Below are 16,297 nucleotides of genomic sequence, written 5' to 3' on the forward strand. Positions count from 1 at the left end.
CGCACTCTGGCTCTCTCTCAAAAATAAATGTTAAAAAAACTTTTTTTAAACACATAAAAGCAAAATTTAGGGGCACCTGGGTGGCTCAGTCAATTGGCTAAGTGTCCAGTTTCGGCTCAGGTCATTATCTTGCGATTCCTGAGTTCAAGCCCCACATCAGGCCTGGAGCCCACTTGAGATCCTCTGTCCCCCTCTCACTCTGCCCCTCCCCTGCTTGCACGTGTGCGCGCGCATGCACCCTGTCAAAAATAGACGTTAAAAAATTTTTAAAATGTAAATGTTAAAAAAACAAAATTTATTATCGTATTTTAAAAATAACAGTTAATAGTTTAGTGCTCTATATGTGCTAGGTGCTCCTGGAGGCTTTAGATCATTTCATCTCATTTAATCATGTTTTTATGCTAGAAATACTGTCATTATCTAATGTTTTGCACTTGAAAAAACCAAGACAGAGAATGGCTAATGTTACTAGCTTACTGATGAATTGACGAAGGCCAGGATTCAATATTGGGTCTTTACTCCTCATCACTGATTTGTACTGCTTTCTGGTTCCGTGACCATAAAAAGAAGGGTTAGAAAAACATTTGAGGCAGACCAGAGGACTCAAACACACTGTAGTCTTAAGGCCAGAGCTTTCTTGGTTTGAAAAGAACAAGCTTTCAAGTCTCAATGAATTAGGAGAATTTTTATTTGATTAGAACACAATAGAAAAGTTCACAATGAAAACCTGAGTCATCAGAACACATCCTTTTGTTTGATTTAGAACTTGGATCTTGAGGGGAGTAGGAGGTAACCCGGGGAGGTGGTGGGGTGGGGACAGCAGGTTCTCGCCCGTCTGTCTCAGAGCCGCCCTGCCCGACCCTGCATCCTGGGTCCCGGAAGGGTGGGAAGCTGCGCCTTGGTTGTGAATCCCAAGAGGTCCTTGCTGCCATCTGCCCTCTGGCGGTTGTCAGAGCTTGAAGCACTGGCTCTCAACAGCCCTCTCCAGGAAGGACTGTGGCTCCCACTCCCTCCATGGGAAACTCATTGGAATCTGTTTGTAATACAATTCTTCACGCCCATTTCTGGAGAAAGCTGATTTTTGAAGATGAGAGGTCATCTGTGGAATGCATGAGGTGATTTCTCGAGACCTTGGAGGGGCGCCTGGGTGGCTCAGTCGGTTCAGCATCCACCTCTTGACTTCGGCTCAGGTCATGATCTCACAGTTCGTGAGTTCAGGCCCCACATCGGGCTCTGTGCTGACAGTGGGGAGCCTGCTTGGGATTCTCTCCCTCCCTTCCTCTTGCCATGCTCTCTGTCTCTCTCTCAAATGAGTAAACATTAAAAAAAAAAAAAAAAAGAAGGGGAGACAGTAAAAATCACGTTGCTGGTTGTCGGATAGAGCAGTTATTGAACTGGAGAAGCTGGGCTCTAAAGGACCGGCCGGCAGGAGGGCAGCCTAGAACTCTAAGGTCATGGAAGTACCAGGTGTTGGCCCTAGGTACCTGATAAATTGTGTTGTTCTTTTTAATTAGCTTGGCTTCGCCCTCTCTCCATCTGTGAATCTGTAAAATGAACATAATAACACCTGCCTGTTACTACTTAGCAAGCCCCTGCAGGAAGACGTTGCGAAGCGACTTGAGGGCTTTGTCGTTGTTGCTTGTCTTAATGAAAGAGCTTTCCGGAATACATTGCTAAACTTGAGAGAACGACTCCCCAGTCAAGAAGGAGGAATGAGGTGTGTGATCTGAAACGGCATCCTGGCTTGCAGGTTTACTGGCCCCAGCGGCCCCCTCCCCACCGCCTCGCCTGCCATCCGGTGCTTGTGATCACGAGGGGCCAACGTGTAGGAAGTAAAGGCGGGTCGGGGCCTGCGGGAGGCCAGCAGCCTCGGCCACGTGTGGAGACCCTCCTCAGGGTGCATCCTTCAGTTTCACTCCTGACGCACAGTAGGTCCCACGCAAGTAACAGGCACGTTTCTAGACACCAGGTGAGCGGCCCTCAGCCTGAGAGTTCCTGGACACGGAGCCCAGCCCGCTGTGCGGAAAGCCACGGTCTTAGGATGCAGGGCTCATAGTGTGAGCTTCCTTCCTCTGCTGCTTTTCAAATGCTGTCGAAGCTCAACCTTCTCGTATCTAAAACGCCGTGCCCCTCTTCTACCTAAAGTCTTGTGTTTATTCTGGAGCTATCGGTGGATATAAGACTTGGTCTGTTTTGTGTGTTGTGGACTTCCTGGACCTGTGTCATATTATCATCTAACGTCGCACACACGGAGGCATGAGGCAGTTATGAGAGATACAGTAACTTTTACTGAGTGCTTCCCATGTGTCAGGCAGGGCGATAAACTCTTTAAGTGCAGTATTTCATTTAATTGTTCAGATGAGGAAACGGAGGCAGGGAGATTACAGAACCCAGGGCTGGGGGCACCTGGGTGGCTCAGTCGTTTAAGCGTCCGACTTCAGCTCGGGTCGTGATCTCGAGGTTTGTAAGTTCGAGCCCCGTGTCAGGCTCTTTTCAGCACAGACCCTGGAGCCTGTTTCGGATTCTGTCTCCCTCCCTCCCTGTGCATTCCCTGCTCACACTCTGTCTCTCTCAAAAATAAACATTAAACAATATATATATATTTAAAAAAAAAAAGAAAGAAGAAGAAGAACCCTGGACTGACTTGGGCAGAATAGGGATTTCAGCTCCGGTAGTCTGGCTCCAGGCCAGCAATCTCGATGTACCACAGCAGCTACAATGATGTATTTTCTATTGCAGTATCCAGCCACATGCCTTTATAATTGAAACACAGGTTTCACAGAACAGAGCTCACCTTTGAGGTAGGCAGTGTACTGGTTCCCTCTGTATTCCCTCTCTCTCTCCCTCCCTCCCTCCCTCCCTCCCTCCTTTCTTTCTTTATTCCTTATCGCAATGTCCCAATTGAAAAACAGGTGCAATATTGCTGTCCAGTGTCTGTGTATTCATTCATCAGGTTTTCACTAGGTGCCTCCTGTGTGTTTGATGCTGTGCAGGTGCCAGGGATATGATGGTGAAGAAAGCAGACAGGGTCTCTGCCTGCCTAGAACTTACACCCAGAAGGTTTTTTTTTTTTTATGTTTATTGATTTATTTTGAGAGAGAGAGCATGAGCTGGGGAGGGGCAGAGAGAGAGGGAGGGAGAGAATCCCAACAGGCTCAGCGCTGTCAGCACAGAACCCAGAGCGGGACTCAAACTCACAAACTGTGAGATCATGACCTGAGCCAAAATCAAGAGTCGGACACTTAACCGGCTGAGCCACCCAGGCACCCCTACAGCCAGAAGGTTTTACCCATTAAATGCAATGGTAAAAAAAAAAAAAATGTTACCGTAAATGGAGATGCCTCCAAATCTAGGAAGAAATCCATTAGGTACCAAGCTTATATTAATTGGTAAGTGAATAGCTATTTTGCAACATTATTTAAAGGACTATAGACAGACTATAGATAGACTATAGACCAAATACTGTGAAACATTTAAAGTAATGACAGCATTGTAGATATCAGTGTGGATACATGTCAAAAGCATGATTAAAAACAAGTTTTACGAAAGCGTAACAAGTCTATGACTTGTATACAAATTCTAAAGCAGAACTATGTACATAGTACTATGTATGTATTATGGGCACATTCATATATAGTAAAAGTGAAAACCATTTCGGAACAAGTGCACGCCAATTTTAGGTTAATGCAAATTACTCTCTGGGGTGGGAGAGAAGGTTGGGGCTTCACTAAATCTTGTTAAAGTCAAAATATTTAGCAGACATGGCAAAACTTAACCATCGTTAAGTCCATTTGGGCGCATGGCTATCTCGTCACGTTGGGGGCTTTTCTGCGCATTCGAAATGTTTAATGATTAAGAACTGAAAAGGTGAGATGAATGCCTGTCCCGTGCCTCTTTTCTGTGTCTGGTGCACGTACGTGTTTGTGTTCTGTGCCTTCCGCTGGTGTTCTCCATCACATTAATGTCGTATTTCTCTAAAGAAACACCATGACCGCAAGTACTTTACGGCTGAAGGGATTTGGAGTTTGCGGGGGGTGGGAGGGTGGCGGGGATCAGGGGTGGGGGGCGGAATCAGTCCGGTCCTGGGGGCTTTGTTCCCGGCTCACCAGCAGAGGGCGCTGTGCCACAGCAGATGTGAGGAGGCCAGCTCTTGCGGTGCAATACCAGGGCCTCCCGGGGGAGCGCTGTTGCACCCAGCTGCAGGACAGAAGGGCCCTAGGGTACCTGCAGCTTTCCTTATGCCTGTAGGAAGGGACACAGCATCCACCATTTGGCCTTTTGCACACGTCACGTTTCTCTATATTTATAGCCTTGGCTGTTTCTGAGGCTAAGAATACAGGTGTCAGGTACCCCGCGTGCACAGAGCTTCCCTTGCTGTGCGTGGATGAGCCTGGGACTCATGTGCGAGGAACATTTTCCTGTTATGCTGACCGGGAAACCTTCCTTTCGTTCTAGGTGGAAAAGGATTATTCTTACTTGAAGGAGATATGTGATCGTCAGGCAGAACAGCTGAGCAGAACCAGCCTCAAGCTGCAGGAGAAAGCGTCAGAGAGCGATGCGGAGATTAAAGACATGAAGGAAACCATATTTGAACTGGAAGATCAGGTGGAACAGCATCGGGCTGTCAAGTTACATAACAACCAGCTCATCAGTGAGCTAGAAAGTGAGTGAAATCACGCCCTGGTCACAGGTAGGCCAGGAGCCAGCAGGGTGCTGGGGAGGGCCTGCAAGAATTATTTTTTGAAAAGTCTTCCTAGGGGCGCCTGGGTGGCTCAGTCAGTTAAGCGTCCGACTTCGGCTCAGGTCACGATCTCACGGTCCATGGGTTCGAGCCCCACGTCGGGCTCTGTGCTGACCGCTCGGAGCCTGGAGCCTGCTTCAGATTCCGTGTCTCCCACTCTCTCTGACCCTCCCCCGTTCACGCTCTGTCTCTCTCTGTCTCAAAAATAAAAATTAACATTAAAAAGAAAAAAGAAAAGTCTTCCTTGCGCATAGTCTACGGTCTCCTAGGAGGAGAAAGGCAGGATACTTAACGCCTTTAACTGGAAAACGGGTGGCATCAAAGAAACAATCATTGAACATCGAGCCAGCAGCGTGAGGTGACGGTGAAAAGGAGCAAATGCATTTTGGAGTGTCAGGTGTGCTGTGCGTGAGCCACACCGCTGACCGCACTCGTCCGGCCTTGACAGAGCTTTGTCTTTTGGGCCTGATGGATAGGAAGATGGGTGACAGATGGTCAGATGGGTTTGAGCAGTGTGTGCTCTTGGGCTCGGGGAGAAAACAATTCTAGCGTGTGTCCCATTGAAGGTAGGATATCAAGTAACTTACAGATGTTGGTCACTTTGTTACTGAAGAGGCTCCAATATATGGCTTCTTTTTGGACTCATTGTTTGCTTTGACTAGGGAAAGACTTTAAAAGGGGTTAGTTAAACATTGCCTGCCTTGTCCAAATGAGCTTTATCAAAATGATCCCATCTAGTGGTTTGTTTGTTTTTTTTAAATTTTTTTATGTTTGTTTATTTTTGAGAGAGAGAGAAAGACAGAGTGTGAGTGGGAGAGGGACAGGGAGAGAGGGAGATACAGAATCTGAAGGAAGCTCCAGGCTCTGAGCTGTCAGCCCAGAGCCCGACGCGGGGCTCAAACCCACAGACCGCAAGATCATGACCTGAGCTGAAGTTGGATGCTGAACCCACTGAGCCACCCAGGCGCCCCCTAGTGTGTTTTGCTTTTGGAACACGAGAAAGTCACCAACCCGTATATGAGACTGGTTGTCTCATATAGTAAAGATGCTGAAGAAAAATCTGGGGTCCACGATGAAGCCGTAGAAAAGATGGAAAAGCGGCTAGATTTGCAGATTTGTGAGATGAATGTCTGGTTGAAAGAAACTGTAGTGGGCTGCATTGTTATGAAACCACAAACCAAATAAATTTACAGTCATGTTTCTCAGGGCCAGGAAAGTGTTAAACCCTTCTCAGCTGGTGCTGGTTGGCTCTCTAGGCTCAAAAGGCCACACACCATGAGAAAGGTAAAAACTTTGCAGGTGAGGCAGGTTTAGGAGGCGCAGAAGAATCTTTTTTTAAGTTTATTTATTTTGAGGACTGGGGAGCATGAGAGGAGGAGGGGCAAAGAGAGAGGGAGAATCCCCAGCAGGTTCCACACTGTCGGCACAGAGCCCGATGTGGGGTTTGAACCCACAAACCGTGAGATCATGACCTGAGCTGAAATCAAGAGTCAGACGCTGAACCGCCTGAATCACCCAGGCGCCCCAGAAGAATTTTTAAAATGCCTGCTGAGTGTTATACAGGAAAAGGATTCCGTGGATAAGCAGGTTTCCAGCATTGTTGGGATGGGCTTTTTTTTTTTTTTTTTTTGAGGACATTGGCAAACAAACCTGTGTAACACAAGTAATGTCTCCTTTGCTAACAATGTCGTGACCAGAGGCTCACAAGAACCTAACTCCGTATTCCCCATAGGACCAATAATTTAGTATTCACTAATTCTGCATGCATGACAATTTTATATAACTGCCACAAATGAGGATTGACTGTATAGTCTACACTGTGATTGATTGGTTAGCACCCGAGTTCCATCCTTCATTGGATGTGCCATGCAGGACAGCTACAGAATGTTAGCATTCAGTGTCCACAGCATTCAGACCATTCTCAGTAGTCATGCTTGAGAATATGACCAAACCCTTCTACCCCCGTCCGTGTATATTTCCAAACACAGCACCATGCTTGACAAGCATAAAGTCAAAGAAGAGAAGTTTGGTTTTGTTTTGTTTTTGTGTTACATTGCCCTTGAGAGTTTGGTTGTGTGGTCCCCAAATCCTTAAAAGTCAGCACAGACCCACCAAGAAAGCCAGCATATAATTAATGTTCTGAGCAGATGTCAGGCCACTCCCTGGGGTTGGATCACAACATATCCAAGATTGAAAATAACACAGACTGTGTGTCTTTTGAGAAGCTTTTTAAAAAAAATTTTTTTTAATGTTTACCTATTTTTGAGAGAGAGAGAGAGAGAGAGAGAGAGAGAGCAGGCACATGAGTGGAGGAAGGGCAGAGAAAGAGGGAGACACAGAATCCGAAGCAGGCTCCAGGCTCTGAGCTGTCAACAGAGCCTGATGCAGGGCTCAAACTCACGAACTGTGAGATCATGACCTGAGCTGAAGTTAGACGCTTAACTGATTGAGCCACCCAGGCTCGCCTTGAGAAGCTTTTTAACCTCCTTCCAGCATATTAAGGTATTACTAAGATGTCTCTTCACTGGGAGACCCAGGGACACACAAATCCAGCCCAAGACCAGTCACTCCCCTCTATAAGTTCCTTGAGAGAAATGGACAAAAAATAGAAACAAAGTTAAGGAGCGTTTTCTTATTCTGTAGAATTGACCCCCAACCACAGATTCTGAGGCCCCCAGTGCTGCATTAGATTGTCCCATGTGGGCCCTGACCATGTGTTTATTCTTTTTGAAGCCTCTCTGGTAATTCTGACTCATATCCTTAATAGACATCTACTGCCCTGGAATGAATCACGAAGAACCGTTGAAGAATTTTAATTGGACACAATCAGACTTAAATTGAAATGAGTCCAGTAGCCATGTGGAAGAATCGGAAACAGAGAGAGGAAAGGACTGAGGATGTTCTTAATTAGGGAGAGCGGTCAGGTCACTTTTGAGCTGTTAAAATACACCCACCCCAGATCCTGTCTCCCCCCGGGCATTCCCTTTCTATGGGTCAGAGCCTGGGGCTTTGAACCTGTGTGCTCTGGAGAGGCTTCCCAGGCGATTCGGAGGCTTAAGTACGATTAAGAACCACGACCCTGGCAGCTGACCTAAAAGTCACCGGAGTAATAACCAGTCACATCCTCTGTTACACAAAAGCCATCGGTCTGACAGCTTTAGAGGACATTCAGGACGATAGTGTGCGACTGTCAGGGAGGCCGAGAGGGAGTGTAATAAACGTGAATGGCAGTTTACGTCTTCCCAGAGCGCTGCATGGGTTTACCACCTGTCGTCCGATGGTATAACCTAACGAAACACCGCTTATTTCCCAAACCATCCCGTTTTCTATGTCCGAAGATCCTCCTGTGTCTGGCTGCCGGTTATCGGGGTGCTAAGGATGCAATTTATAGCAGAATGGACGGATTTTAAATCTGGAGCTGCTCCCTTGCCACCTCGCTTATTTTCCCCCAAGAGCCTTGCGCCTTTTCCAACTCTCTGACTTGTTCTTTTCCAGGCAATGTGATGAAGCTGGAGGAACAGAAGTCAGACCTGGAAAGGCAGCTGAAGACACTCACTAAGCAGATAAAGGTGAGGTGGGGCTACAGCCGGGGACGGGGGAGGGGCCTTCTCCATCATTTTACCGAGAGCGTCCCCGCCTTAGGTTTGGAAACCTTTGAAAAGCATCCCGATGACTCTCCTAGCCTGCGTTCCCGGAGTCCCTTCCCGTGGCACGGGCCCTGGTACCACCGATTAGCGTTGGCAGGGAACAAAATTAAAGCAGGCTTTCATTTGCAGGCTGGAGCACTCTGATCACACGAAGGTGTAAGTTCCCACCCGTGCTGGGCCTCTTCCCCGGTAGTGAGGCAGCATGAGAGCGGTGCTCGGTGCCGCCTGGCCAGTCTTCCTCGGTGGCTGACACGGGGGGGACCCTGGCGCCCCTGCCCACGTGCCGGGGCCTGGCCGGCCGGTGACGCGGGCGTGGGTCCTGGCGTTTTCAGGAGGAGACCGAGGAGTGGAGGCGGTTCCAGGCGGACCTGCAGACCGCGGTGGTGGTGGCCAACGACATCAAGTGTGAGACGCAGCAGGAGCTACGCGCCGTGAAGCGGAGGTTGCTGGAGGAGGAGGAGAAGAACGCGAGGCTGCAGAAGGAGCTGGGGGACATGCAGGGCCACGGCAGGTTGGTCACGACGGAGCCACGCGTTTGTGAGTCTGGCGGGCACCCGCGCAGTGCTTGGCTGCTCACTTAATCGCCATGCATGAGCCTTCGCCGTCTGGAGACGTGGCGCTTTGATGTCTCTCTGCGCAAAATCTTTATTCCTTTCCTAAGCTCGCTCTCCCACGGCCGCCACCACGACACAGCCTAGGAACGGTTCATCCGGGGTCCCCTGGCTGCCCATTCTCTGGCCCAAGGCGGTGAGAAGACTCTTGGCTCGCATACGTACGAAAGCTCTAGCCACATGTCCTCCTACATTTAAAGACTAGAAAGATGTCTGGGATGCTCCTTAAATCCCAGCGCTGGTTAGCGCCCGGCAGTGCCCACTTCAGCGAGCCGTGGCAACACCTTGCGTGGGAAAGGCTGGACTCACTCCCCGGGGGAATTGCCACCAGATAAGGGACTCATTCCTCACGGCCCAGTGACATGCTTCTCCCTTGGCAATGCCTGTGGCCTGCCTCCAAAAGCCCTTGAAATAACCCTCTTTAAGAGAAAGGATGAGCATGGCAAACTCAACATCTGGCAGATAGGTGACTTTCCTTTTCCGTTCCGAGGGAGGGAAATCACATGGTGTAACGCCCCAGAGAGCTCTTCTTTTTTAAAAAAATTTTTTTTAATTTGTATTTATTATTGAGAGACCGAGACAGAATGCAAGTGGGTTAGGGGCAGAGAGAGAGAGGGAGACAGACAGAACGTGTGGGCGCATGAGCCAGGGAGGGGCAGAGAGAGAGGGAGATAGAATCCGAAGCAGGCTCCAGGCTCCGAGCTGTCGGCACAGAGCCCAATGCGGGGCTCGAACGCATGAACTCTGAGATCATGACCTGAGCCGAGGCCGGACGCCCAACCGACTGAGCCACCCAGGTGCCCCCCCAGAAAGCTCTTCTTAAGCGGGATGTTTCAGAGGAAGGTACTCCTAAAGTGAGCTCAAAGTTAATTATCATTTAAAATTGAAATGGTTTAAAAAAAATTTTTTTTTAACCTTTATTTATTTTTGAGACAGAGAGAGACAGAGCATGAATGGGGGAGGGGCAGAGAGAGAGGGAGACACAGAATCGGAAGCAGGCTCCAGGCTCTGAGCCATCAGCCCAGAGCCCGACGCGGGGCTCAAACTCACGGACCGCGAGATCGTGACCTGAGCTGAAGTCGGACACTTAACTGACTGAGCCACCCAGGCGCCCCATGAAATGGTTTACAAACGAGATTACAAAACAGTACTTTAGGCTTTAACTAATGCAGTGTCCCCCTCCCCCAGTCAGGAGTAAATGTCCCTAACTTTGGGATTCGTGGATATTAGGAAGTTATTTGGAATTTTGAGATGCCTTTGAAATATGAAATGTAGCATTTTAAAATCAGAGTTAGTGGGTCCTGAATACTACTTGGTACAGTTTGCTTTTCTTACATGTTTTCCAGGATCTCAAGGGTTTGTTCCCTGGCTAGATTCTGAGCCTTTGGTCCTGATGTATTATCGTGAATTTCATAACATGGGAAAAAGTAGATTTCTTATGAGAACTCTGTTTCGATTCTCTCCCCAAATTTGCTTTAGTCTCCCTCCTTCCTTTGTTGATGACTTTTACATAAAACAGGCCGTAGAGAAGGATTCAGGTACAACATTTGTAGCTTGTTCTGTGATTCACGCTTGAAAATCAAGGTGATTATTTTATAGTCACACCTATACCCTGTGGCCGCCAGGGCGTGTGAATTTTACATTGAGGAAGGATAGGAAGACTAGACTTGATAGTGTTGACATGACCACGAGGTCCCCTAGTCTGCTTTTGTGCTTCTGTTTATTTGTCCTTTTGTCTTGCTTTCATAATGTGTGTCTTTGGAAGAGGAACCTGATCATAACTTGCATTGCTTCATCCATACATTATCTTAAAAGTAAAGGATAAGAGACGAGTCCTGAGTTTATATAGTGGCCCTGAATAAGTTATTATGTGGGCTGTTGTATTTCTTACATAGATTCTGAGACACAGGCCAGATTGTACAACTTGAACTCTGATACTGTAAGAAATCTTCGCATGCGTCTTGACTCTTTAGGATCCATATACAATATCCTACATCTTCAAACTTCGGGTCACTTTTTTTTTTTTTTTATAGACACTGTACGTATCTCTTTTGATTTTCTAGTGATTTACAAACCTCCCACCCAGATCTAGCAGTTTAATCCCCTATCACAAAACATTTCAGAAGTGTAGAGCTGGCACCATCCCAGAACGTGGCAGATTACTGAAACCCTGCAGGCATCAGTGTGTGTCTCGCCGTCGTCGTGTCGGGCAGGGCTTCAGACAGTGGCGGGTGCTGCTTTCTTGATCCAATTCTGCTGACGGGCCCTTCCAAAGAGTCGACTCTTTGAAAGGTACTCGCCAATGGCCCAGCCACTTCCTGAACCTCCCCCACGAGCAAGACTTGAAACTGACTCACACCCTCAAAGGTCCTGAAGCAACGTAGTGTTTCCGTCTTGGCTGAATGGGTTCTTGACTGAAACCCAATTTGACTTGGCCAGTCACCTAGCGAGAACTCGAAAGTCATTCTTGGTTCAGGCACAGCCAACGAACTTGCAGAAAATTCTCTGATGAGGTCCTCCAAGTACAACTGAGAGAAGGTAAGAGCATCAGAAGAGCGCCTCTGTCCTACTATGGGATTAACTGAATCACATTCTCATTTTGCATTAATGGGCATTTGAAGGGATATAATGACGCTGGTAGGTGAGCAAAGGAAGTGCCTGGGTGTGAATACAAGTTAGCCTTTATTAAATCAGAACATTATTTAACCCAGTATTTTCCATCATTCTGAAAACTAGCTCATTAGCAGTCTTTGGTCCTGTTACGTTTTCGAAGGCATTTTGATTTTGGAGTCCGAGTAAACCGATGTGAAGATAGGTAGGTACGAGGCTCCAGTCTTGTCTTTGCCACTAACTTGGCACGGTTTCCTTCCCGGACCGAGCTCCTCTGTCCCTCCAAGCAGGAGATAAGAGTGGCTCGTGATTTAAGGCCCCTGTGTTCTCTGAGACCAGTTGGGCAGCTGGCCCTCCCCTGATGGGAGGGTCAGGAACTCACATGCCAACAGTGAGTGCCCTCTGCCCAATGAACCTCCCAGACACAGTGGCATCTCCACAATTTAGCTGGGCTGTGGACCTCCCTTTTCTCTAACAGAAATTTGAACACGCCAATGTAGTTCTTCTTTTTTCTCTTAACTTTATTTATTTATTTATTTTGTGAGAGACAGCACAAGTGGGAAGGGGCAGAGAGAGAGAGGGAGAGACAGAATCCCAAGCAGGCTCCGTGCTGCCAGGGCAGAGCCCGACGTGGGACTCGAACCCACGAACCGTGAGATCATGACCTGAGCTGAAGTCAAGAGCCGGACGCTTAACTGACTGAGCCACCCAGGCGTCTCTGTACAAGCCAGGGTAGTTCTTAGTGGCCTGGAAGTGATCTGTTCTGCCGAACATTGGTAAATTAATGGATGAAAGGATAATAACTTGTTCAACTCTGGCTTCTTTCAGCTTTGAGTCATTAAGAGCAAGACGTTAAAATTAAAACTTTCATCGAAATTAAAACATCACACCTTTTTCTGGAAAAGTCAAGACCTGGGGCCTGACCTTCAGATACAGAGAACGCACACGCAGCCCCACATAGTGACTTGATGGGCCACACGCAACCTTTCTAATGAAGGGACATTGTTGAGCAGTCAGGGACCCAGGCTTCTCCAACGGTAACAGGGAAAGACCTACACGTTTTTTTTTCTCTTACTCTGAAACAGTAAAAACCATTATTTTTAGGGTGACTTACTCGGTTTTCACTGTATGTTTATCATATGACCCCAGTAAGCATCCATGGTGAGATCTGAAAAAGAGATCATTAAAAACACTCAACATCTGTGCCTCACGAACCGTAGCGATTTCTAAACAGAATGGCTGAGATTCCGAACGTGTCTAGCTTGTGCCGCTCACTGGCTCTTGTGTTGTCCCCTCTGAAGCGGGCAGCGTGGTGGCATATTATCACTGCCAGACTCTCTGGAATTGGCTCTAACTCTGTGTGCACGGTGTATCCTGCCCTAATGTCCGTCACGTGCCTGTGCCGCCCTCTGTGTTCCCACAGCTGTAACGTGTCACAGCCGCTCGCCGGGGGGCGGGGAGGCGGGGTGGTGGTTCTGGGACTCTCACTGAAAGGCAGAGCCTGGAAGTCCGAGGTGTAGATTCTCGGAGATCTTCTCCGGTTCTCTTGTTGCAGCGACTTTAATACAGCCTCCCTGGCCCCGCCAGAAGGGTGACCTGTTCTCACGGGGGTTTCTAAGCGGGTTCTGGGCACCTGGGACCGTCAGGGGCCTCTGGTACTTCCTGTGGCCCTCTATATGCAAACTGGCCCTCTGGGATCCCAGCACAACCCTTCCACTCCTCATGTTTTCATGGCTGGAATTTGCATCTGTGGCATTGGATACACAGCCTAGAGTCCTAAAGAGCGATGTCTGCATCCCCTAACCCCCATCTTTTTTTTTTTTTTTTTTTTTAATGTTTGTTTATTTTTGAGAGAGAGAGAGAGACAGAGCACGAGAAGGGCAGGGGCAGAGGGAGAGGGAGACAGAATCTGAAGCAGGCTGCAGGCTCCGAGCTGTCAGCACAGAGCCCGATGTGGGGCTCGAACTCAGGAGCCATGAGATCATGAACTGAGTTGAAGTCGGATGCTGAACCAACTGAGCCACCCAGGTGCCTGCCCCCCAAACCCCAGTCTTTACAGAGTTGCTTTGAAAAGTGTGGACGTAAGCTTTCCCTATATATTTATTTGTTTTTTGCCTAAAAAAAAAACCAAATCCCTTTTTTTTTTTTTTTTTTTGTTTTTTTGGCCTCTACTAGGACAGTAGAGGGATGCCCGAACCGCTCTGTAAATTACAGAGGGGCCTGATTTTGTGCCTCCTGGCGGTCTCTACTTCCCCAGCACGGCTGCCTGTTGGTGAAGGTCTAGCGAGAGGAGGCTGGTGGTGGTGTTTTGAAGTCTCTGGCATGTTCTCTGACTGAAGACCTTTGACTTCCAAAACTGTTAGAGGCACAGGAATGAAAACATGCTGGTCGTATTCTAGATTGCTCGTGTTTCCCCGTGGGTCGGTGTCAGCTACTCCTTCCTCTGTGTGTAGCCTGAGAGCATGTTGCCTCAAGGAACTCCTTTACCAGCCTTTCCCCCTCCATTTCTATTTCCACAGCTCCGTGGTCTCTGTCAGCTAGCAGAGCATTTGCTGGAAGAAAGACAGCCCAGCCCTTGCCATGATGGGGAACTACAGCCATTTCTATATGAAAGGGGGAATAATGTAGAGGAGAAATGACCCCTTTCAAAGAGCCAGATTGTCTCCTTATAACACCCACTGTTTCACACAGAGTCATTGCCATCGAGTCTCTGCCTTTTTTCCGCGTTTTGGAATTCACTCATTCATTGTGCACGATCAAAGATGAATGATCCTTCCCTCCTTTTTTTTCCCCCCCCTTTTTTTCTCAGAAGATCCCGAAGTCTTTTATTTGGAGCCTAAGATGAAGTTCTGGAAAACAAAACAAAACAAAAAAAGCACAAGCATGTTGTGAAACATTTTTTTTATGTGCAACTAGGGTGTTCCGAGGGAGCAGAGGCGAACACAGCCCATGTTTGTGTTTGACTTTCTGGAGTTTATTTCTGTGCTTCCTCTTGAAAATGGTATCTGACAATCTTGGAATTAACACTACTGAAGGCAAAATAGGAAGCCGTCTGTGTGAGGTCTCATTCTGAAGAAGCCAGCAGGTTCCGCTTCCTTCATATCAAGTCTCGAATGAGCCCTTTCAGGCTGGGGTCTGACTTCATGGCCTCATCGGACACAAGCCACCGCTAAGTTTGGGGTTGATTTCCCAGATCTCTGTTGGGCTCCACACAAATAGACGTTTGGCTGATAATAAAGGATGTAGTTGAAGCAGTAATCTTCCGTGGTGACAGTGCCCGTTGGAACCTGACTGAAAATTAGTCAACAACTACAACAGATGCCTCAGGAATAAAACTCGGGAACTGAAAGGCTTTGAATCCAGAAGTGTGTCGTTGAGTGGGATCCAGTGACGTTAAACTCTGGAAGCACCGAGTTTGTGAAGATCCACGTTAATTCGGCGGCCGCCGTCAGGCACGGCCTCCTGTGGCCCAGACAGTTCTGGATCTTAGCTGTGTGTCTACAGGATGAGACCAGAGTCCCTGTCTGGTACAAGGACGTGAGAAACAGGAGCACTGTAACTCAGGAGGATGGTCTGGCATGTCCCAACCAGAGAGCCCAGAATCCCTAGAAACATTTAGCTTGGTGATAGAAGAGAGTTCAATGCCTTCTCCCTAAAAATAGTTCAGACTCTCGCTGGCCTTGTCCAATTTATATACTGGGAGACCTTTACCTCAGATTGCGAATTTCTTGGAATGCTGTGAAATTCACTTGTCAGGTGTTTTTCAACAGGAACAGTAAGAACATAACCTCAACTTCAGATGCACAGCTATATTTGCACCCCGTATTTCGATCTCTCTTTACTCTGGGTACCGTTGAATATTTTTATACACAAGCATTTATGAACCGCTAAATAAATATGTTACTATTCAGAAGACGCTGTTGCCCGATTTGTAATCACTGGCCACGTTTTCGCAGGGCCTTCGTGTCATCTTGTCCTCTATTTTCTAAGCGCACGGAGTTTCAGATCTTTAAAGCCACGTCCAATAACTAGAATTTGAGCTAGAAGCAAGCTGGGCTTTCAGTACAGATTTGTTGATAGGAGGCTGATTTTAAATATGAATGCAGTTTTTAAAAATGATTTCATTACGGTAATAAGAGGGCAAGGGGCAAAAATACTGATTTTGCATAAACCGTCGAAGCAAAACGCCAGTGTTTCAAAAAAAAAAATCTAGTACATGGAATTTGAAGTCTAGATTTGTCTTGTTGAAATGTAAAAATAAATAGGTCACTTGGTGATTGGGTATATTGGACTTCTTCTTAATTACGAGTATTTAGGTGTCCAGGTAACAAAATGGAAATGGATAATGAAGAATAATCTTTTCCCTGGGGCGCCTGGGTGGCTCCGTCATTAAGCATCTGACTTTGGCTCAGATCATGATCTCACAGTTCATGAGGTCGAGCCCTGCTTCAGGTAAACACAAGTGCCACTTCTCTCTCTCCCTCCCTCCCCCCACCTTCCTCTGCCCCTCCTGAGATTCTCTCTCTCTCTGCCCCTCGGTCACTTGGGCCTTCTCTCTCTTTCTCAAAAAAAAAAAAAGATATATATATATGTGTTTTTTTTTTCTCTCTCTCTAATACCACCCTGTAAGGTAATCAGTGTTCACAGCATGTTTGTTTTTCTTTACCTCCTCCTCTACTCCTAAAAAC

At 47.5% G+C, this 16,297-nt stretch overlaps 1 protein-coding gene across 13 annotated transcripts in view; it reads left to right on the forward strand.

Moving 5' to 3' along the window:
- Positions 1–16,297, forward strand: part of SPECC1 (sperm antigen with calponin homology and coiled-coil domains 1) — a 282,425-nt gene that overhangs the window by 186,363 nt on the left and 79,765 nt on the right. For 12 of the 13 annotated variants that reach the window (XM_049638057.1, XM_049638062.1, XM_049638054.1 and 9 more), the window contains 3 exons: positions 4,456–4,663; positions 8,237–8,310; positions 8,721–8,899. In XM_049638057.1, the coding sequence (XP_049494014.1) occupies positions 4,456–4,663; positions 8,237–8,310; positions 8,721–8,899 (461 nt within the window). Of the gene's footprint in view, positions 1–2,054; positions 2,802–4,455; positions 4,664–8,236; positions 8,311–8,720; positions 8,900–16,297 lie in introns of those variants that run through there. The other variant, XM_049638063.1, reaches the window with a different exon arrangement.

Source organism: Panthera uncia, chromosome E1, assembly GCF_023721935.1.
Source record: "Panthera uncia isolate 11264 chromosome E1, Puncia_PCG_1.0, whole genome shotgun sequence".
Lineage (NCBI taxonomy): Eukaryota > Metazoa > Chordata > Mammalia > Carnivora > Felidae > Panthera > Panthera uncia.